The following is a 23,133-nucleotide window of genomic DNA, read 5'->3' as shown; positions in this document are numbered from 1 at the left end:
GGTCGTCCCCTGGGGGCATTTTTTCTTAAGGTCTTTTCTGCCCCCCCACCCCCGGGGCCGATCGGCCTATTGTAATTAGGCCAATCTACCCCCGAGGGGGGCAGAAACCTCTAGACACCAGGGATCTTTTTCTTTTGTTTTTATTTTATTTTTCACACGTGGTGGAGCGACTCCTTAGACAAGGGTCGCTCCCCTGGGGGGCAACTTACCTCTAAGCCAATTCTGCCCACTTTGGGGGCAGATCGGCCCATTTATATTAGGCCAATCTTCCCCCAAGGGGGGCAGAAATCACTAGACACCAGGGATGTTTTTTTTAAGGTCAGTTTCACGCAAGGGGAGCAGCCCGTTAAGCAAGGGTGACTTCCCTGGGGGGCAAATTTATTTAAGGCCTTTTCTGCCCCCCCACTCCCCATTGGGGGTAGATCGGCCTCTTTTTTTACAGAGGCATTTCCTGTCACGGACGCTAGGCCTACCCACACAAGTGAGGTACCATTTTTATCGGGAGACCTGGAGGAACGCTGGGTAGATGGAAATGTGTGGCTCCTCTCAAATTCCAGAACTTTCTGTCACCAAAAAGTGAGGAAAAAGTGTTTTTGTTTGCCAAATGTTGAGGTTTATAAAGGATTCTGGGCAGCAGAACCTGGCGAGAGCCCCACAAGTCACCCCATCTGGGATTTCCCTAGGTGTCTAGTTTTGAAAAATGCACAGGTTTGGTAGGTTTCCCTAGGTGCCGGCTGAGCTAGAGGCCAAAATCCACAGCTAGGCACTTTCTAAAAAACACATTAGATTTCAATGTAAAGATTAGATGTGTCCATGTTGCGTTTCCTGTTGCGAGCATTAGGCCTACCCACACAAGTCAGATACCATTTGTATCGGGAGACTTGGGGGAATACAGAATAGCAGAACAAGTGTTGTTGCCCCTTGTCTTTCTCTACATTTTTTCCTTCTAAATGTAAGACAGTGTGTAAAAAATGTATGTCTACTTGAGAAGTACCTTGTAATTCACATGTTAGTATGGGGACCCCGGAGTTCAGAGATGTACAAATAGCCACTGCTTCTCAACACCTTATCTTGTGCCCATTTTGGAAATACGAAGGTTTCCTTGATACCTATTTTTCACTCTTTATATTTCACCAAATGAATTGCTATATACTCGGTATGCAAAGAAACCCTATTGCAAGGTGCCACTACTTTATTGGCTCTGGGTTCCTACAGTTCTTGATGAACCTACACACCCTATATATCTTCACAACCAGAAGAGTCCAGCAGACATAACGGTATATTGCTTTAAAAAATCTGCCATTGCAGGAAAAAGTTACAGAGTAAAAAGTGGAGAAAAATGGCTGTGTTTTTCACCTCAATTGCAATATTTTGTCATTTCATCTGTTATTTTCTGTAGGAAAACCTTGTAGGATCTACACAAATGACCCCTTGCTGAATTGAAAATGTTGCCTACTTTTTAGAAATGTTTAGCTGTCTGGGATCTAGCATTAGTTTCACGCCCATTTCTGTCACTAACTGGAAAGAGGCTCAAAACACAAAAAATAGTAAACATGGGGTATGTCCCAGTAAAATGCCAAAATTGTGTTGAAAAATGTGGTTTTCTGATTCAAGTCTGCCTGTTCCTAAAAGCTGTGAAGATGGTGATTTTAGCACAGCAAACCCTTTGTTGATGCCATTTTCAAGGGAAAAACCACAAGCCTTCTACTGCAGCCCTTATTTCCCTTTTTTTTTTTAAACTAAATATTTGCTGGATTTTGGCTATTTTCTTGGTCTCCTCTAGGGGAACCCCCAAATTCGGGGTACCTCTAGAATTCCTATGATATCGGGAAAAAAAGGACACTAATTTGGCATGGGTAGCTTATGTGGACAAAACGTTATGAGGGCCTAAGCGCGAACTGCCTCAAATAGCAAAAAAAAGGCCTGGCACCTGAGGGGGATAAGGCCTGGCAGCGAAGAAGTTAACAAACAAAGGGCCAGATGTAGGAAACGTTTGCGAGTCGCAAATGGCCCGAATCGCAATTTGCGACCCCGCAAAATCGGAAATGGAATGCAAAAATCCCATTTCTGACTCGCAAAATGCGTCGCAAGCCATTACCGACTCGCAAAAATAGCGACCCCATTTTGCGACTCGCAAATACGAAGTCGCAATTTGCGAGTCGCAAACCAAATGCAATAGCCACTCGCAAATTGCGACTAGTTGCAAAAAGCCCATTTTGCACTTCCAAATTACCACTAACTCAGAGCAGGTGGTAACCATTACCAAAGTATAAAAGGAGACACAGAAGGCATCTGGGTTACTCAAGATGGCGGAGATATATGTGATAGGAATGAGGAGGAGAGGCCACGCCGCACAACAGAGGAGGAGGAGGAGCCAGAGAGAGGAGAAGATATACAGAACCAGGCAGACACTTTTCCAACAAACTGAGGAGGAGATTTATGATAAATATAGACTCAGCAGTGCAGCTATACTAGATTTAATAGAATTACTCAAACCACAGCTACAACGCCAGACTGTGTGCGGCTGCACCATCCCTACGCATGTGCAAGTGCTTTGCTCACTGCACCTCTTGGCCTCGGGTAGCTATCAGGGGGTCATTGCCGTGGCTGGTGGGGTATCCCAAAGTTCACTCTCACAGTTCTTCAGGGCATTCCTAGATGCCTTACTCACACACATGTCCAGATACATATACCTACCCAGGAATGAGGCAGAAATCAACAGCACCGAGTTGGAATTCTACAGGATTGCCAACTTCCCCCATGTCATAGGGTGTGTATACGAGACACATATACAAATATGCCCTCCTGCAAACCTGGAATATCTGTTCCGCAACTAGTAGTGTACCCACTCACTCAACATCCAGGTGGTATGTGACGCCCATTATGTTATCACTGACATGGTTGCCAAATTTCCAGTGAGCACTCATGGTTCCTACATTTTTAGGCACAGTGGGATACACCAATGCCTAGAACGTGGGGAGTTTGGAGACGGATACCTCCTAGGTATAGCTGAATACACCTTACAGACATACACACAGGTCAATGTGGAAACCACCTATGCCCAGCTAACATTGTACATTTTTGCCAAACAGGTGACAGTGCATATGCACTTCGACCATGGATACTTACCCTGTACTTAACACCCAGCAATGAGACAGAGAGGCGATACAACAGTGCACATAAGAGGACCAGAAATATCATTGAACTGACCTTTGGACTGCTGAAAGCAAGATTCAGATGCCTCCATAGAAGTGGAGGTGCCCTCCAGTATACCCCAATAACAGCTTTCAAGATTGTTGTCGCATGCGCTATACTGCACAACATTGCCACCAGACGTGGGCTACCTCTCACCCCTGAAGACCCTGATTCAGAGGATGAAGAGCAAGAGCTACCACATCGCCATCATGGGGATAGAAGCGTCGCAAATCAAGGCAGACTGAGACGGGAACACATTGCAAACCAATACTTTGGAAAATACGTGCTAACTGTCACCACACTCACTAATGTCACACACAAAGAGTCCAAGTGTTAAGTGGAAAGAACAAGTGATTTAATTTGTGCAACCAAAAAAACTGTATACATTGTCAACAGTTCAGGGGCTGTAAAAGTCCACCTGGCATGGGACACATTGACTTCATGTGCCCCAACCCCAGGACAGTGTGGAGCTCAAACCCTACGCCGGACTCGGCCAGCATTGCTGGTACCTGGGGTGTCAGCAGTGCCCTGCCTTGCGCTTCCACTGCGCAACACCCTGGTGTCACTGGCAGAGACACTGCAGACGGTGGAGCCCTCCACGCTATCTTGCGGCGTGTCGGCTGCGCCCCTGGCCACCTGACGTGCCTCCATTAAATCAACAGCATGGCTGAGACGGCCCGGTCCACGTGCCACGTCACTGGCAAAGTGGCCCATGTCAACTTGGAGGCTGACCGTGCTCCTAGAAAGGCAAGTAGTGTTCACAGCCAGCCTGACTATGGATGCAGACATGCGGTCCAGCCGGTTCAGTAGCTGCCTGTCACGACGCCTTGCACCCTCTGTCTGCGTTAGGAGTCCAGCCACAAGTTGTCGCATGGAGAGTGCAAGGGCGCCCATATGTGTGTTAATTTGTTACAACTCTGTATGCACAAGCTGCATGCTACTGCCTTGATTTCTCTCCATGCGCCGCAATACCCCTGTAATTCTCCTAATCTCCTGTGTTTGCAGGCGCTGACCCCGTAGGAGTGCGGCCTCAGCACGTGACATGGAGGCGTCCCCTGACTCTGCCTGCCGCTGTGATGGTACATTTCCACGTCGCCTGCGACGCAGTGGAGGCTCCGTGTCTTCTACCGTGGCACTATGGCTGGGACCAGTTGCTGGATCAGACACCAGTATGCCAACTGGTGTATCATGAGGGGACGGAGTGTTGGTGGTGCAGGTCTCAGTAATGGCTGGTCCTGATTCATCTGTTGGCTGCTGGCTGACCAGTGGCCCCTGGCTGCTTTGGCTGGTGGGGTGTCTTGTGGGAGACCTGTGGGACATAGGGAACACACTGTCAGTATCTACTATCTGTTATCAACTTCCTAATAAACTGTTGCCTATAAACTGCCTACTTGACTACATTGCCCATAATGCACCATTCTGGTGATTGCTACTCTGAAATGGAGCTATTTTGGGTGTGCATGCTACTGTGTACAAGGTGGGTGGGGGTATGGCATTAATGAGGGTACATGCATGTCTCATGGTACTCACCGGTTGATGGTCCTGGCTCAGATGTATCCAGATCTCCCATCCCGCACACTGCCTCAGGCTCAAGGGTCTCCTCTACTCTTTCCTCCAGGGGTGTGGGTGGTGGTATTGTGGACGGTCCCCATCCAGTGCCCCTCATCTCCCGGAGCCGCTCTGCCACCCTCTCCTCGGTCCGGGAGCGCAGGTCATACCACCTTTTTTTGAGTTCTTCTATGCTTTGGTGGCTGACACCCAGGGAGTTTACTTTCTCTTGGATGTCCATCCATATTCTTCTTTTCTCCACCTCTGGCACAGTGAGGGCTGCCCTTCCAAAAAGTTGGTCATGGTGCTGGCAGCACTCCTCTGTCAGCACCTCCAGCTCTTTCTCTGCAAATGTAAGTTTACGCTTCCTTGGGGTCTCTGCCATGGTAGCTGCTGTTCTTTCTGTTTGCAGTTCTGCTGTTGAAATGGGTGTGGTCCTCCCTCCTCCCAGGTGTATTTGTAAACTTCCTGGCTGTGATGTCATTATCAGGTGCCAGGAAGTGTTTTCCAGAGTGTTCTGCGGCACCTGCATTCAATTTGCGGCACAATCGCAATTTGCGACACCCACTCCCAATTTGCGTGTCCGTTTTTAGCGCAGTCGCAAAAAGAGACCTTGCAAACAGCGGACTCGATATCTGCGGTGCGACTTCATTTGAGAGTCACAAATTGAAGTCGCGTTTTCTTCTTGCATTACATTTAGTGAGTCGGAAATTGCGAGTCGCACCGACTCGCAATTTCTGACTCGCTAATATTTTCCTACCTACATCTGGCCCAAAATGACAATAAACACGGTTTATTATTGTTTTGTTTGTTAAAGGTGATTTGCAGCGGCTGCTGCTGGTGGGGGGCAGCGCCTGTTTAACAACTGGTATCATCTGAAGCAAAAAAACTATGATATTATTAGATAATTCCATCCATAAATGGTAGAATCATTCTGAAATAATCTGGAAGACACCGTAAAAACAAGCTTTGGAATGCTGGAGCATATGGATAGAGTGCCTCCAACTTACACGGATGTGGAATAAGGGCCCGAGGCCCCCAAGGTTGGAGCCCTCTCCCATTGCTCATGGTTCGCTGACCTATGAGGTGGGGGGACGGGGAGAGTTGGAGTCATCTCTGGGCGAGTCATCGTTCTGTCCAAGGGTCTTTCCAGTCAGAACATTGTTCTGGCATCAGCAGAGTGGCGTACATTGCATGCATCACTTCTCCTCCCGCCCTCGCGCCTGTACCAGCCTATTTGAGCCATGACTGCCACCTCCTTTCTACTAGAGGTTTTACAGTGGTGGAAGCGGCTGTGTGCTGAACAGGGTGGAGTGCTTCATTGTGTCGGGAGCTGCACAGACCTGCAGCTACGTCACCCTTCGCTCTTGCAGCTGCATCGATTGCCCCGGACAACTGATCAGCACTTCCACTCTCCCGGGTCCATGTTTCTGGAGCCTGCTGTGTCCTCCCGGGCCCCCACACCTATTAGTAGAGCCTTTGGTCTGTCTCACTTAAGGGACCCTTTGATGAGGTTTTAACTTGCACTTTGTGTGGCTCTTGGTCTTCCCCTAGTGCGGAGCACAGCATCAGCGTGGGCTCCTTGTGATTCAAGAGTGGATTGCTTTTTCATTGTTATGGGTGCCATCATTTGTTTCTGGCGTTTTTTTAGGAGTCACAGAGTGCCGCATCAGTGCGGGCTTCAATGCTTTGTCCTTATTGCTGTGCAGCGCAGCATCAGCACGAGCTCCTGTGTTTCTACTGAGTGCTCCCTACGATTACTTGCATTGCATTATTTTTAGTTTGGTTTGGGGATCATTGAGGTGCACCGCATCAGCGAGGGCCACCCATGGAGTCTCCTTGTTAGCTATGAGCTGGAGCTTATTTCATGCAGACCCTTTCCTTGGATTTATAAGGCCCCGGCAAGGCAAGGGTGTTAATCCACCCAGGGACACACATTTTATTTATACCTGCTTGAGATGTTATAGCGCAATTTGCGCCTTGGTGTATGTTGCTGTTGGTTATTCCCCATTCCTGAGGATTTGTGCACCTCTCTTCATTCCTATTTTCCTGCATTGGTGAGCCTTCACCTCTGAAGGGTGGTCACCCTCCCCTTCCCTACCTGATGAGAATTTTAGGGCTGATGGGCTTGCTTGTGAGGCCAACTTGTGCCCCCACCGCCTGCAGCTGTGCTGGGCTGGGAACGCAGATGGGATGGGGACTTTAGGTGAGTGCTCCTCCATTCGTTTGAAAAGCCATATTGTGTAAGTGCATGTACTGTTGGTTGTCCCTGGGTTTACAATGCCAGCAAAAGGTAGTAGGGTGGGCAAGAGGAAGGGTCATGACCCTGAACTGGCCCAGCTATTAAAGATGGCCCTGGCAAAGTTGGGTGATGGTTGGGATTAAGGCGGCTCAGCATTTTAGTCAGAGCATGAGCCAGAACATGAGCATGTAGTGGTAGAGCCTCCAAGATGGTCAATTGTTTCCCCATGGGCTGCCTTCCCTCCCGTGAAGAGAAGGGTCAGGAAACAATCAAGCCAATCCTCCCCATAGGGCATAGTCTGGTCAGGGGTGGCAGTAGTTGGGGAGTCCCTGAGCAACTCAGTGGCAAAAGAGGGCTCCATTCATGGCATAACACCCCTCCCTTGGCCCCTACTCCTTTTACCACTCCCTGAGACCCACAGCAGGTATTGTTGGATACTACTTAGGTCCTCGCTATATTGGCTGAGATTAGGTAGTCATTGAAGCAGCTTTTGGATCAGAAAACTGGGGTTTATTCTCAGTACAATCTAGGCCGGCCCCAAGCTCGCAGTCGATAGGGGTAGTGGATGGCCCACCTGTTGAGTCATCACCTCCAGTATCACAGGTTGACTCCAGGAAGGGGTTAAGGATTCCTACAGATCCTTCCACTGGGGTGCGTTCTTAAATTGCTTCTTTGCTGTCTCAATTGGCAGGATCTGCAGCAGGGACTCCGGGAGGGCATGCGCATACTACCCCGTGGGCCCCTTCTTCAACCATTTTGTCCATCATTGCTGATTTACAGAGACAGGTTGACTCTATGGCAAAAGCAAGCAATGGGTCTGGGTTGGGTCTTGCAGCCCAGAAGACGGGGGCCCATTGGGAAGCATTTATCCCACCAGAGTTGAATCAGGGAAAGGCACTGAGGGTGCTGTGAAGGACTCTGGCTCTGTGCCCAAAGCGATGGGTGGACATTAACACTTTGCTCTCCAAACTGGGGGAGTTAGCATTGCATGTTCCTGTGGGGCTAAAGGAGAAAATATGGAAGGGTGAATTTTCTCACTGATTAGGCCCAAAAGACAGGAGGGTGAAGCAAAGGAAAAGGAAAGGAAGGATGCTCCCTTAAAGGAGAAGAAGCCTAAGGTCGAGAAGTCTATTACTAGTTGCCTGTTTGCTATTAATGTTTTCATGACAGTTATGCTAGAAACCAGAGGTATATGCGCCATGATATTTTATGCAAACAAAATACTTAAAGCAGTATCAAATGTATGGCAGAATGGTTTGGTTGGCTTGCAATAGAGACTTTAGGTGGGCTAAGGTGTGGGGCCCTGACGTTGGATGAAATCAGACAGAGTTGAATGTATGGCTTGGAAGTGTTAATAGCAAGCACCCCTTAAACAGCCTTTTAGTAATCAATGGGGTTCCAGGGGTAAGAAAGGATCCTGTTGGGTATTCAACAGAAAGTTGTCCACTAGGCCAGTGGAGTCTTGTAAATTCAAACATGTATGTCCATGTTGTGGGCACCCTTCCCATCCAGGATTCAAATGTATTGTATAATCTAAAGAGATGGGGAGGGAACCCTCTAAGTCATCCAACCAGTAAGGCCTTCAACACCCCTGTTTGGACTGATAAACTGCTCCCTTGACCCAATTTGTACCCTAGGAATGCATCTCAGTATTAAATCAGGGTTTTTCCAGTGGCTTTCGCATACCTGCTCATGGGGTCTTGCCGGTTCCACAGTGCAAGAATTTGTTTTCTGTGCTGTCCCATCCTGGAGTGGTGACTAAGACGCTGGAGAAGGAAGGCTTGTTGCACAGGACTATGGTTCCTTTCGCTTAGTCCCCATTGTCTAATTTTGTTTATTCCCCTTTGGGTGTGATGGCGATAAAAGAGCTTGGCCAATTCAGGCTAATGCATAATCTATCAGGACTCAAGGGCTTATCTGTCAATAATGTGATCAACCCTGAACTCTGATCGATGATTTACTCATCGGTCAACATGGCATTAGCTAAGTTGCAGAAGCTGGGCCCTGGAGCATTGCTGGCAAAGACAAGACATTGAGTCTGCATTTAGACTTCTTCCTGTTCACCCTGATGATTACCACTTGCTTGGCTTTCGGTATGGTGGTCCCTAATTTTATGACAAATGTATACCCATGGGCTGTGAAAGTTCTTGTAACTATTTTGAACATTGTAGCTCAATGTTGCAATGGTTGTTTACCCACAAATTGGTCATCACAACATCAGACATCACCTTGATGATTTTCTTATCATGGGTCTGCTGGCTTCAGGGGCATGTAATTGGCCTCTTCAGGAGTTGATTTCTTTATTCAGAGATATGGAGATTCCACTTGCTCTTGACAAAACATTTGTCCAGTCTACCTGTCTTTCCTTTTTGAGCATTGAAGTTGCCACTGTTGCCATTGAATGAGTGAATGCAGACTACCTCTTGACAAAGTCCAGGCCTTTATCCAGGATATTGATTCCATCCTCTCTCAGAAGAAGGTAACTTTACATTCCGTACATGTTACGGTGGGTCAACTCAATTTTGCACTTTACATTATTCCCATGGGGGGGGGGCATTTCCAGATCAATAGCCAGAGCAATGGTGGGTCTCACACAGAAGCACCGTCATACTAGAATGCAGGCTGAGGTGAAGGAGGATTTAAGGATCTGGCAGGAATTGTTGCATCAGCTTAATAGGGCTGTACTATGGCCAATCCTGCCTGTATCTAGTGAGAGCTTTTTTGTGTTTAATGACACGGCTGGCAGCATGTGCTCCAGGGACATTTCGGGGCATTGATGGTGCAGGACTGACTGCTTGTTTGACTAAAAACATTACATTCCTGGAACTGTTTCCCATTGTTGATGTGGTCACCATTTGGTCTGCCGTTTTCCACAACAGGATGGTAATTTTATGGTCAGATGGTATGGCAATAGTTGGGGCTATTAACAAGCACCAAGCCTCCTGCAGACAAGCGTTGAAACTACTGAAGCACCTTGTCTTACTATGCTTGATGCTGAATGTTGTCTTTAGGACCAAGCGTGTACCAGGTGTTTAAAGGAAGGTGGCTGATGCTTTATATCGCTCCAAGTTACAGGAATTCTGGGAGCATCACCCACGTGCAGCAGAGCTGATGACAGAGTTACAGACATTTCTGTGGAAGAGTGGAGCCCAGCTCCATCAGATTTAGTGGCAGTTTCCTTGGCCAAGGGTACACAGAGGGTTTACCAGAGGTGCTTCAAGACCTACGGGGCCTTTTGGAGGAGCAGGATGTGTCTGAGCCATTTTCACACACTTCTGTGTGCCTCTTCCTGGCACCATTGAGGTCACTGGCAAGATCTGTTTCTTACGCTAGGGCACATTTGGCAGCCATCAGCTTTTTTGCCAAGTTGAAAGGCTTTCAGCATGTGGGCAATTGCTTCTTACTGAGGAAGGCCTTAGTGAGATGGGCCACACTTGAGGACACAGTCAAGGACGGGAGGAAGCCCCTTGACCTGCAGGTGCTGGGCACTATTCTGGCCAACCTCCATAGAGTCTGCAGCTCTGCCTATGAGGTTGCTTTGATTGGAGCTGCATTCTACATTGCCTTTTATGGGGCTTTTAGGGTGGGTGAGCTAGCTGGGGCTTCAAAAATGGATTTCTCAGGTGGCTTGCTGTGGGTGGACACTTGATAACACTCAGACAAGCTTATCCTCTGACTCAGAAGGTCCAAGATTGACCCAGTCGGTAAAGGAGTCATAGTAGATCATCCATTCCAATGGGAAGTGCATGTCACGTAGCAGTTTTCCATGGTGTTGCAGAACATTCTCACCAGTATTGGGATCGATCTTTTGGGTTACTCCTTGCATTCTTTTAGGATCGGGCGGCAACTATGGCGGCAGGAACCAATTTGCCTTCCTTTGACATCAAGTGGAATGAACACTGGTCATCATCTTGTTTTAAGCACTACATTTGCCTTCAGTTACTTTGATTTTGCTGATTTCACATGGTTGATCATTTATTCGGTTGTCTCGCTCTCAATTTTTCTCTTTCAGTATGCCTTCCAAGGTTGTTTGGGTACTTGGTCACTCCTTTGTGTGGCACGCGACCTCCTGTTTGCAATTGCAGTGTAAGTTAAAGCCTGCTGAGTTGAAGGACATCTTCTTCCGATGGTTCAGAGTTGGGGGCCTCAAGATCTGTCAGCTACTCCAACTGGTGGAGGAGATGAAAGGTCACACAGGACTGCAGTTCCCGGATGTGATCATCATTCAATCCAGTGGTAAAGACATGGTGAACATGGGGCATTGAGTGGTCTGGGAAGCTCTGTTGTGTGAGTTTGCCCGGCTGGGTAGGTCTTTCCCCGAAGCAGCCATAGCCTACTCACACTTGATTCTGTGGGGCAAGTGGGGTCTGACCGTGCAGGCCCTGAATATGTCAGTTAGGTGCCTCAATGCTGAAATGGCCAAGCTCTGCCCAGGGCTGGGATGGCTATTGAACACACCACACAAGTTGATTAGGGTTGACCAAATGTTTCATCAAGATGGGGTTGACGTATCTGACTTGTATATTCACAGCATCTGGGCCTTCACACAAAATGTGCTCTTTGGTGGGGTGGGCGAAGGACCAGTTGGCTCTGGTGGCACAAAATTGAACACAAAGATCACCCTATAGCAGTGGGGGAAGTCCTCCAACTAATGTCTTAGAGTAGCAATGGGGGCAGCAATCTGAATCCCGAGGCGGAACGTACACACCAGATGGGGTGCAAGGACTCACAGTTAGATGTTGCAGGGGATGGGGCTCCAGTCCCTGGTCTCACTCTAGTGCCCCTTTGGGCAGCCTGGTGTTGGAGGTGTGGCCCCCTGGGGTGCCAACAAGGTTACCAGGAATGGGGACCGCCATTAGGACGATGATTGTTTTGTATTCAATGACCAGGCGTAACTGTACAGTAATTGTAAATGCCTTTGACTCTGATAACAAATCTTTTTGTTTGCTATGTTTTGTTCAGATTTATGAATGTAATAATGTTAAGAAGTCCTGTTTTGATTGTTTGTTATTTGTAATAAACATTGCCCTCTTCCAAAGACTATCTGTTGCCTCTCATTGACTGGTTTTGGAAGAGGATGCGGCCCGGCATTGGGGGGCCCTGGGTCCTAAGGTGTGCTGATGCCTTTATTGGCCCTCACCCACTTCAAGCTTTATCACTGGATTGCTTAACATTCCAATTTGCATTAAGAACTTGGCCCAGGGGAAGAAATAGGGGAAGATACAAAGTTATTGACCTTTCGAAACACTCGGCAACAGTGTAATTATGATTTGGAAGTTTGGGACTAATGATGGTAGAATCTGACAGACGTGGACCCTAATGTTGACGCAAATGTTGACTTACTGGAACATGCAGATCATTACCATGATGTCCACTTTTGAGATATGTCCATAGAAAAATACTAAAAGATTATGAATTTGGTCCCAAACGAATTTGTTTCTTAGAAAAGCACACCAGTTGGCGATAAACATGTGGAACCTGCGTTTATTTTTTGGAAAATAGAAAGTTAAAAAAAGAACCTCATCAAAAAAGGACTGACCAGTGTCAACTTTATATCTGACAAAGAAATTCCTCGAATTGGAAGTGGTAAATCAATTGATTGTTTTTTACTACAACCATTTTTTTATCCAAAGAAGAAATAGAACAGAATAATCCGAACTAGTTGGGTACATCAGACCATCCACCACACAGGCTGGAACAGTTGTATGTATTACACATTGTACAGCTGAAAGAAAGCTGCCTGTCATAATGCCCTTACCTTCTACGTCTTGCCGAATTTTGGGAACTGACGTTGATTTGTTTCAATGCTACATGTGGACTTGCAGGGAAGGAAGTGTGGGCGCTTCTTCCCTTTGAAGTGGCCGCAAGAGAGCGCGGCTAACACTCGTGCATTATGTGAGATGAGTTTATCTCGCTCTGCTCTAAGTCTTGAGTTAGGGCGCCATTATCCCCGGGTGCGTCGGCCGTGCCCGGCGCCTGTTACTGACGCGACCTGCGCTAGTGTCACTCGGCTGTTTACCGAGGCTCTGCGCTGCTGGGCAGACGTGCAGGGCGCTCATTCACGGCCACTTCTCACCCCTAACACAGACATTATCTCTCAGAAAACTTTCGCTCGACCCCTTTGATGTACTCAATAAAAAAGGCTTTTTGATAAGTAAAGTGATATCCAGGCTAACACTCCCTTTCGTTTATTTTTCTTTTTTTTTATGTGGTTGTTTTTTGCATTTCAGGGTTTAGAGATGTTTTCAACGCAGTTATTTGGCAACAGTATAACTATTTGAGACAAAATAAGAGTTGAAAAACAAAACAAAGTATCGCACAGATGTATGCCAAGGTCTTTATTTAATTCAGCATTTATACAGCACCGACCTCTTATTGTTCACGACAGAAATGTTTACACGTTTGTAAACGCAATAATAATGTAACCGTGTTCAATTTAGGACTCAACGCGGCGTGTAAGAAAACAGGATAGAGTCACAGAAAATCACAGAAAAATTTAAATATCGCGATTCTTTACCCCCTGGATACCTTTGTAAATATTGGGGCAGGAAAATGTCTTTGAGCCTTTTTGCTAATGTTTTTCTGCTCGAAAATTAGGCAGGGCTCCCTGGAACTGAAGATGTTTTAGTAGAAGTAATTTATTTACTGTTTCATAAAATATTTTATCATACACACTAAAATGCAAAATCTTTAAATAACTAAAAAACAAATGGTAATAAAACAAAGTCGGTTCACATAATATGGTGTAGGAAAAACTGAGCATGCATTACAAAAAAAAATAAACTTTATTCATAGCTCCCCAACTCTTCAACACCTCAGACTTTATACTTGCTTCCTTAAATGTAAATGTTTTATCTTAGGGTCATGAAGAGTTAGACATGTACAATAGTAAGCGCAATTCAATTGTTTTTTTTAGATTGTTCCATAGAAGAGACTTTCATCTTCTGATTATTGATGGACTCAATTTGCCTATAAATGGAAGAGCTGGGAAATATAAAAGATATGTCTGGAATATTGCTTCTTAATCTTAGCCGGTGTGCTAGATTCAATATATTCCTGCTTACTTTAAATGTAAGAGTCCAAGGCTTGTATGTTATTCTGTATCCTGCTAAATACTTCCTCTGTGGAAAAAATACATTTCTTCGACTGATTTGCTCAGACATTCTTTATAGAATGCAATTGGAATGTTCTTCAATACACACCAAGACAGTTACTTAAGATTCGGATGTTTTGTTAACTTCAAAGTAAATCCAAAAAATACAAACAAAAAAATCTAAGGTGACTGGATAAGATTTGGCACACTCTTACATATTTTTCACATGTTACATATAAGTAAGTAGAATTGGAAATAAAGTGTTTGATGCCATTGAAGAGAGGAATGGCCACCAAAACAGCTTTCAGACAAGTACAGAAAATACATTTTCCCTTTGAGCACTCAAAAATCAGTAGAGACGAAAATACTGAGAATTTGTTATAGAATCTTACAGAATTTTATTTTCTTCCATTAGATTCTCATAGGTCTTCTAACCCATATGGCTTTCGTTGTTGGAGCTAGATGCCATCAACTTCTTCAGGGCATGATTATAAATTGTTATCTTATCAGTGTATTTTCCATTTGGTGTCAGCTATTGTTCCATTCCACTTGATCATTTTGGTTACCAGTTGCTTTTCGATTATTCAGCATAAAGATATTGTGGGGTGAGGGTGCCCTGAAATTTAGGCGAGTACTCCGTAGATCTGGTGTACTTGTGTTTTCAGGGCACTCTCACCCAATGACATGATCAAATTAAATAATCCAGAAATGACTGCTAACCCTAAAAGAATTGAGTGGAATGAACTAATAGCTGATCACACATGGAACTACACTAATGTTGCAAATTTCATAATTATGCCCTGAAGAATTGGCTGTCATATAGCTTTGATGAAAAACATGCGATGGCTAGAGGACCTATGAGGATCTACTGGAAGTAAATAGAATGTTGCTGGGACTTATAAAATACTCTCAATGTTGCCTGTTCTGCTGATGATTGAGTGCTCATTTGTATTCTAGAAAAGTTCAAGAAGTATCATATAAACAGGGCTATTGGAAATAGGCAGGTGGACCAAATTACGTGCTGGATTTTTTGGTGGATCATTCCACCTCATACGAAGTACTTGCCTTAGAATGCACGAGGGACTATTTTCATCTCAAAAGTATAAACATGCTTTATAGGTGCATTGTATGTAGAAAACAATCATGTATTTGCTTTTTGTTTAACTCAGCAGACTTTTTAAACGTTTTAGCATGTATTGATAGCCAAAACAGACCTATTGGCTTTGCCAATGTTTGTTTATGTATCAGCTGTGATATCGATATTGTATTACAGTTTATTAGTTTACAAAGCTGAACACAATTTGTTTCACCCTATGGAATGAATTTGCACTTTATACATTGAGTTCAGGAAGAATTATTTCACCTCTTTCTTGAAGGCAATAAATAAGGTTATTTTTCTAGGTGCATGCTACTTCCGTTTTTTGCCGCAGCGCCAGAGAAGGACTGGCTGAACGATCTTTTTTTTAAATTTCATACAGTTGCCATTTGGGATTTGGTAGTTCCCTGCAGGCAAAATTTGAACAGCACGTCTGCTTGACTTGCAACGTATTTCTTTCTGAGATCTGTGTTCATAATAATGTGGGTTAACGATGTAAATTACCAGCAGAACCAGCTATGCCATTCATCCTATCGAAGTCGATACAACGAGCACCATTCAGCTGAGTAATGGTAAATTATTTGTAGCTCCATTGTACAACAAAACCCAGCTATGAGGTGCTAGTTAAAGGCAAGGTGTTTATTAACCTTTTGTTAATATAGTGGTATTATGGTTGTTATTAGTGTAACATTGTTTATAGTTTATTCATATTTGCCCACATCAGCTCGCAATCAAATCCTAAATCTCCAGCTTGTGAGTAGATCTTGGTCCTGGCCCTGGCTCCTACTGGGTCCTTCACCCAGGCCACATTTGAGAGTTGCACTTTCTGAAAAAAAAATTGCATCACTGAAAATATACTTTTGTGTTCATAGCCAAAAATCAAAATCTACTTTCCTCAGAAAATAGAACTGTGTTATGTTGTGGAATCACAAAAAGCTGTGTGTGATTTATTATCGATCTTTTCGATCGCTCCAGTTCTTTGCAGTGTCCTTGTGTGAGTATAACAAACATAACCTTCTCGGAGGCCTGGGTAACCTGATGAAAAAATGGAACTTCCTCATGCTTCTGGTCACCTTTATTCAGTTAATAAAAAAATATATATTTTTCACGCAGTGTTCAAAGGTGCCCTTAGGTAGGTGAGGTCCCTATTATGGTCATTTGTTTAAAAACAAAGGGTCTCATTTACAAGGAAATGACCCAGCGTGGTGCTGCAAGCCAGCTGGTTGTGCAGCCCTACTGCATGTTGAAAGTGCAGGGATGGGTTGTATTTATTGCAATACAATGCATCCCTGTACTTCCCTTTGCACTGGCACACAAACTGCTGGCTAGTGCCAACGCAGGCACCGTTGTGCCATGGAGCAAGGGTACCTGCCTTGCAGGGATGGTTGTTTATGTGCAGGAAGAAGCACCTTTCTGCACATAAACAATCATTAATGGTGTTTTCTGAAGAGGAAAGACTGGGAGAAATAGCATAATGCTATTTCTCCCCGTTGCACCACTTCAACAGCAACCCTAATGTGGCTATGAATCCGAAGCATTCCCAGCCTTGTAAATCTGGAAATGCATCAGATTCCATCAGGTTCCATGGGTGTTGTGTGGGAACACCCATGGAATGCCCCTTTCACACAGAGTTGTGTGTGAATAAAGGCCATATTTACAAGGCCATGAAAAGCCACATATGGTGGTTTTCGGCGCCCTTGTAAATATGGACTGGCACACTGTGCCACCGGAATATCCCAAAAAATTATCCTCCCCTGGTGCAGTGTGCCACTAGGCCTTGTAAACGAGGCCCAAAGAATTGTTTCTGAGATCTATCTCAGTTTGCACACTTTGACATCTAAAGACATGCAATGATATACGCTTGAGCCTGTCTGCAGATCTATAGGATGAGAGGCCCAGTGCCTACTCCATTATCGAAGCGATCCTTGAAATATGCTCTGTGTATCCATGTCCACTCCACTGCTTTATTCAGTGTCAGTTACTCGACACCCATAACGTATGTAACAGCGACACATAGGAGGAGTCACTGGTAGGTGCCTGGGATCTGAGCTTCTTTACAGAAGCAGCAGAGATGGATGGAGGGACGGACAGGCAGACAGAGAGATAGATACTTTTCACATGTGTATATGCACCGTGATCCTTGTGTTGAACGCTATGGCTGAGGTGTAAATTGTTCAGCTAAGCAGTGCACCGAACCCTCTGTTTGCAGCAAAAGAGTGCATGAAAAATGTCCTACTGGGAAATGCAAGTTATTCTCCGGGACGCCATGCCAGTGACAGCCGCTGGCCTTATCAGCTGTCTTTCCATGGCGCGGGAGGTGGGGGCAGACGTATTAGATGGGCGACACGAGCCCCGCAGGACATTATAGGAGACCATCATGACGAGGCCTGCAGCGGTGCTGGCTTTGATCCAGGTGCCATTGTGTTAGAGTATCACTTAAAAGAATGCAGCTTCAAGGAAGCCAGTACAATTCGAGATAACTTGTACAATTTCCCCATTATCCATTTACAAGAATGGAGTCAATGAATGTCTAAAACTCTAAAGTAATTTGCGGCAGTGATACAAGCGCCCAGATGCAATTACCCCGCCCAGGAGCGCTTCGTAGATGAACTTGGCGCCAGGTTCGAGACCCCGGCACTTGTTAACTCCTGAATTCAGGGATTAGTCGGATGTGACAATCACCTGAACACAACGAGATTAAGGGCACACTCCTCGGGCTATTGTCCGAGGCATCATTTCCTGGGCTCGGCCATTTAAAGACCAGGCACCGGTGAAAGTTGGAATAGCCAGTGTGTGGAAGCAGGAACTGCCGCGGAGGCTCGAGGAGAGATCGGGTTGACTCGCAGAGTTTCGTGGAGGGATTCCATAGTGTTAGAATGCAGACAGACACGACTCTGCACGGGAAGGGCCTGCTGTCCGTGGAGTGGATGGCACAAAGCAGCCACAGGACACCACATCATCCTGACCTGAGCCCATTTCACTGGGAGCGCCGCACGTGCAGCAGTCCTGAGGGGGGGCGAGACCCACACGGAACCCCAAGTCCCAGGATCAGTGACAACTGTGACCATATGGGCCAACGAGGACATCTGGTCCAAGCAAGTCTGCACATGACTGGACAGGCCGCGCCTGGGGAGTATCCGAGCAGGAACAAGGCCGTCGGTGAGTGGCCAGGGCCGCTGCTCCATATTTATTTCACTGATCTGTATTAATGCTTGTACTGCTGAAAAGCGGCATGCATTTTGTAATAACTAATTTATGATTCGAAATATTTCGCCACATAAAAGCAGATGTACACACTCAAAGTTAACTAATAGCTCTAAAAACTGAGAATTTTCCATTTGTGTTCGCTGTAATTAATGAGGTATTGTGTACAGCATACCTTAACTGGGCAGCATAATACTAAGTCATTAAGAATTAAACCATTCAATAACCTCGAACTAGGATATCTGAAATTTGCGTCACACCTTTATTTAACATTCTGAATGTACAACTGTAAGCTAAATCAAAGTCAGAGAAAATAGATGGTATAATAGATGCACTTGACACTGACTATATTTCGATCTGAAAATGCAGATATGACTACAGAAGGAGAGATGTGATCATAGTTTGTGAAATATCTAATTTGTTTAGATTGTTTTCCGTGGTAGAGCTCAGTGCAGTTTCTGACCATAAGGAAATACGAGATTGGATACTTTGTTAGAAGAATACATTAAAAGCAAAGTCTTTTATCTATACATCATATTTGCATACAATCATATAGTCATACAATAGGTGATTGCATACATGCGTTACTAAATGTGCTGCATTTAAATAAGTCTGCACCGGTTTTTGTTTTTCTTTTTAAACAGTTTCCGTGGAAGTTATTAAGTGACGTAGAGTGTGTACTTTCGACTTGATGTTTTGAGAAATATGGTCTGTTTTGTTATCTGTCTGTATATAAAACGTCTAGGAATCATTTATTTCACGTATACTATCTTAATTCAGTTATCGGTGTGCGTGTGGTTGTTTACAGCGCCCCAATGATGTAGCTCTTTTTCCACAATTTATAGTTGAATATTAATATAACTGCATGCAATGCACGTAGATCTCCACAACGCGACAGGAATGGCAGGATCTGAGGGTCCAGTCAGCAAATTCTGAGGTGCAACCACGATGGTTGTTGGGGAAACTTTAAATCTAGTTACACTCTGACGTTGCTGAGTTTATTATTCAGTATCCGAATATGTCATTAACGGCAAGGTGAAAATGGCCCGTCTTTGGACAGATATACAGCTGCAGGTTGCCCTTCTCCTGCCTTTGGCTAGTTACCTATGTCAGCAGTGAATGCTAAAACGAGACATCACGTCCACACTGTGGAAGAAGGAGGTGGGGGAGTCACGTTGTTCCAACAATGTGTGTTCACCACCTCCGTCTTCCACAGTGTGGACGTTGGCCACGCCCTTCCTCGGAGTTTATGCCGTAATCAACAAAGATGAAGCAGATATTTAATGTGTGTGTCGTTATGTAAGGGCTTGAACCTCGCTCTGCGGCCTGCCAATCTTGACACCTGTACGAAATGTAGAAAAATTATTCGGGAATGTGAGCTTATTTCCCACACTTGCAAAATTGCAAACTAGTCTTTAAACAACTAGTTCCCCTTGTCAGTCTGGTTATTTTCTCTCTGGGTTGCGTTTAGCAATGATTAGATTAATCTATTGCAACAGTTCAGGCAATGCTTTATTCCTTTTCTCTCACTTGTCGTGTACGGTCGCATATCACCGAGCAGTGATGGTTAACACTACAGTGGAAGAATGGGCGAAGATCTCAGCTTGAGTCTAGTTTGGCGGGGGAGGGCGCTCCCCGTGGGGCTGTAACATGCTTACACGTCTGATTCTGGTCTTTCTTCTCAGGGTCTGACCCCACTCTCGCTCGGACAGCCCCTGGCTGCGGGCGAAGGCTGGCTCCAGAGACGCCCAACATCTTGGAGACGCGGAATTGCGAGGTGAGCAGCAGCAGCCGAAAGTGCCTCGAGCCACAGGCGGGCGAGGACACCGAAGGGGCCCGGCCCAGGACCAAGTTCACCACGGAGCAGCTGCGAGAGCTGGAGAAGAGCTTCCAGGAGCAGAGATACATCGGGGTGAACGAGAAGCGGCGGCTGGCCAAGGTGCTGAAACTCTCCGAGCTTAGGGTGAGTAGGCGCGCCGGGTGCACTGCGGGCGCGGTTTGTTGAGTCCGGGTCCTACACCTGCGCTGCAGGGCCAGCATCGGCGGCCTTCCGAGAGCCCACAGAGTATTAGGAACGACCCTCCAACCCTAAACGTGCCCCTTCTCCCCAGGCATCCTCCACTGAAGCAAAGAGGAGGGCGGAGCAGAGCGGAGCCGTTTTCCCTCTGCTGCTGGCTCCGCAGCACCACCACTCCCCGTAGTGGGAGGGCGAGGAGGGAGATATGTTCTCATCCCCACGCATGTTTTATGCTGAATCGTATACTGAAGACGCTATTTAAATGTGGGGTGATTAAAAATACTGCTAGCGACATTCCCCAGTAACACCACACTTCTAAGCCATTCCCTTTCCTCTTCTGGTAAGGTAACCTTTCCCCACACACGGAAAGTTAGGCGGGTGAATCTGGTAATATATTCTCCACCTAATAACCCGGAGAAAGTGGCAAGCTTTCCAGAAACATCATCAGACACGTTCATTGCTTTACTTCCATGACTGATATGATGATTTTTTAATCAAAGTGAAGCTGCCCATTTGGGTCTAAAGGCTTCAGCCACATGTAGAACGAAAAGTCATGGTTTTAGAAAAGGAAAAGTGTGGCATAGTATAATTGTTCCAGTTTCTGGTGGTTGACACTGCTTTGCCAATGCATAGTTCAAAAGAAGATGCGTGGCAGTTTGAAATAAGCGATCTGTTAAAATAATTACTGAAAACCATGCTCTGTTTTATAATGTCTATAGAGCTCTGTATAATGCTGGTGGGAGGACCGAGGTTTTTGGAGCTCCCTTAACACAACGTTGAAATACGCACTTGTAAAGGGATTCTAAATACAGAGATATCTGGCGAGTCATGTCAACACCACCACCAGAAATTAAACCACATAAGATTTACAATTTTAAGAAGCAGTATTTTAATATGGCTCTTGCTTGTCAGAATTTTGATTTATTCGCACTATAATATTCAGTGCTGCTGTTATCTCGCCAATTCCACTTCTGAAGGAAGAATGAGACGATGGGGATTTTAACTTACCACTTTCAATGTGCCAAGAAAGCCCCAAGGACACAGAGATGCTTAACTAGTCTTGACACTGGATTTGAATGATATGAGGATTTATGGGCTGAGGATGAAGCTTGTAGAGTCAAAAATGTGCAATGCGCAGTAATGAGCCTATTTGTCCTGTAGGAAAATGGTGGGGGTCAGTTCACTGCCCTTTCTCCCGGACTGCTCTGTCTCTTGACACCGTATATCTTAAGCATTAGAGTAGATTTACAGCAAAACACCTTTTGAAAAAGAAAAGGCATCAAAGATAACCAGTTTTTATATTCTTTATTTCGGTTAGCGTACCGATTTGTATGAATGGAAACTAAGGCCCGTATTTATACTTGTTAACGCCGCATTTGCGTCATTTTTTGACTCAAAACGGCGCAAATTTACAAAATACAACTACATTTTGTAAGTTTGCGCCGCTTTTGCGTCGAAAAGTAACGCAAAAGCGGCGCAAGGAAAGTATAAATATGGGCCTAAATGTGCAACCAAAAAATAACAGGGCGAAGTTTCAGTCCTTTCCCACTTTGAAGTCCTCTGGGCAGGGTTTACTCAGGCTTTAACATGGTCGCCATCACAAAAGGCTACACGCATTTGAAAATTCGTCTTTATTAAGGCAGTCGAAGCGAATTCCTAGGGTGTCCCCTCTGCACCTGTACACCAGTGGTTTCCTAAGTGTCTTTGGACAGTTTATAATCTGATAAATACACTCGGTGGTTATTAACCGTGACACGTCACATCTGACATGCGTTGCTTTTCCTTCACAGATTAAAACCTGGTTTCAGAATCGCCGGATGAAGTTTAAGCGCCAGAGCCAGGACGCCCGGGTGGAAGCTTTCTTCTCGAGCTTGCTTCTTCCCTATTCCAGCTTTCCAGAGGTTCCCGCGGCAGACTGCCTTCAGAGGAGCCCTCTTTCAGGGCCTGCGCCGCCTTGCACGGCTTCCCCCGACGGACTTCCCAGTGTCTCGCTGCAGCCCTCTCACGGACTTCCGGGCCTGCAGCCGGTCCCTCTGACAGCCATGGGCTTCTACCCGTACCCGCCTGCTGTGCTGCCACTGCCCCTCCACGGAGAGTACAGCCCCAGGTTTCACCCCTATTTCCCTTCCTAGGAGCATGGCCTATATGGCTCACTTAAGTACTTTTAATCTTCTTGCAAAGGACAGAGTTTATAATAAAATTTAATATATATTGCGTTCTCACCCAGCGTTCGTATTGTTACCGCTTGCCAAGTTGGCAAAGTAAAATAAATATAAATTCTATAATTTCCGGATCCAGTCTGTTGTTTTCTTTGACCAGACCGGTTCTTCCGGTTGAGCAATGTTGAGCTAAATTCGCCTTTCAGTGGTGCCTATGGTAACAATTAAAAATGCCGCAGAACAGGATTTACAAAGTTTTATAATGTGTTACTCTCCACATGATTATAAACGGAAACGACATTCAGATGTACTGCTATAAGGACAAATACGCAGTTTACTCACCATCAACATCTATAAGGAGGGGTGTTACATTTTTGTGAAGGGAAGCGGGTTTAAGCTCCAATTATTAGTCTGTGGATATACCATGTGTAATTTATTTTCTCCTTACAAATAACGAGATTGCATACTTTGTACTTGCAGGGGGCTTGGTTCTTAAGTAGCGCAGGAACTGTGAAACTGAGGGGAGAGGGGTGGAAATCTCTTAAAATTTCATGCAAAAATGAAATCTCTTAAAATTTC

At 45.5% G+C, this 23,133-nt stretch overlaps 1 protein-coding gene across 1 annotated transcript; it reads left to right on the top strand.

Annotated features, from left to right (window-relative positions):
• The first annotated feature begins 17,828 nt into the window (after positions 1–17,828).
• LOC138300427 (homeobox protein vex1-like) lies at positions 17,829–22,760 on the top strand. Its single transcript, XM_069239777.1, has 3 exons — positions 17,829–18,333; positions 20,064–20,341; positions 22,186–22,760. The coding sequence occupies exons 1-3, from the start codon at positions 18,051–18,053 to the stop codon at positions 22,525–22,527; spliced, it is 903 nt and encodes a 300-aa protein (XP_069095878.1). The 5' UTR covers positions 17,829–18,050; the 3' UTR covers positions 22,528–22,760.
• Positions 22,761–23,133: the final 373 nt, after the last annotated feature.

This window comes from Pleurodeles waltl, chromosome 6 (genome assembly GCF_031143425.1).
Source record: "Pleurodeles waltl isolate 20211129_DDA chromosome 6, aPleWal1.hap1.20221129, whole genome shotgun sequence".
NCBI lineage: Eukaryota > Metazoa > Chordata > Amphibia > Caudata > Salamandridae > Pleurodeles > Pleurodeles waltl.
The sequence above is the reverse complement of the archived record's forward strand: the minus strand, read 5'-3'. Positions and strand labels throughout refer to the sequence as shown.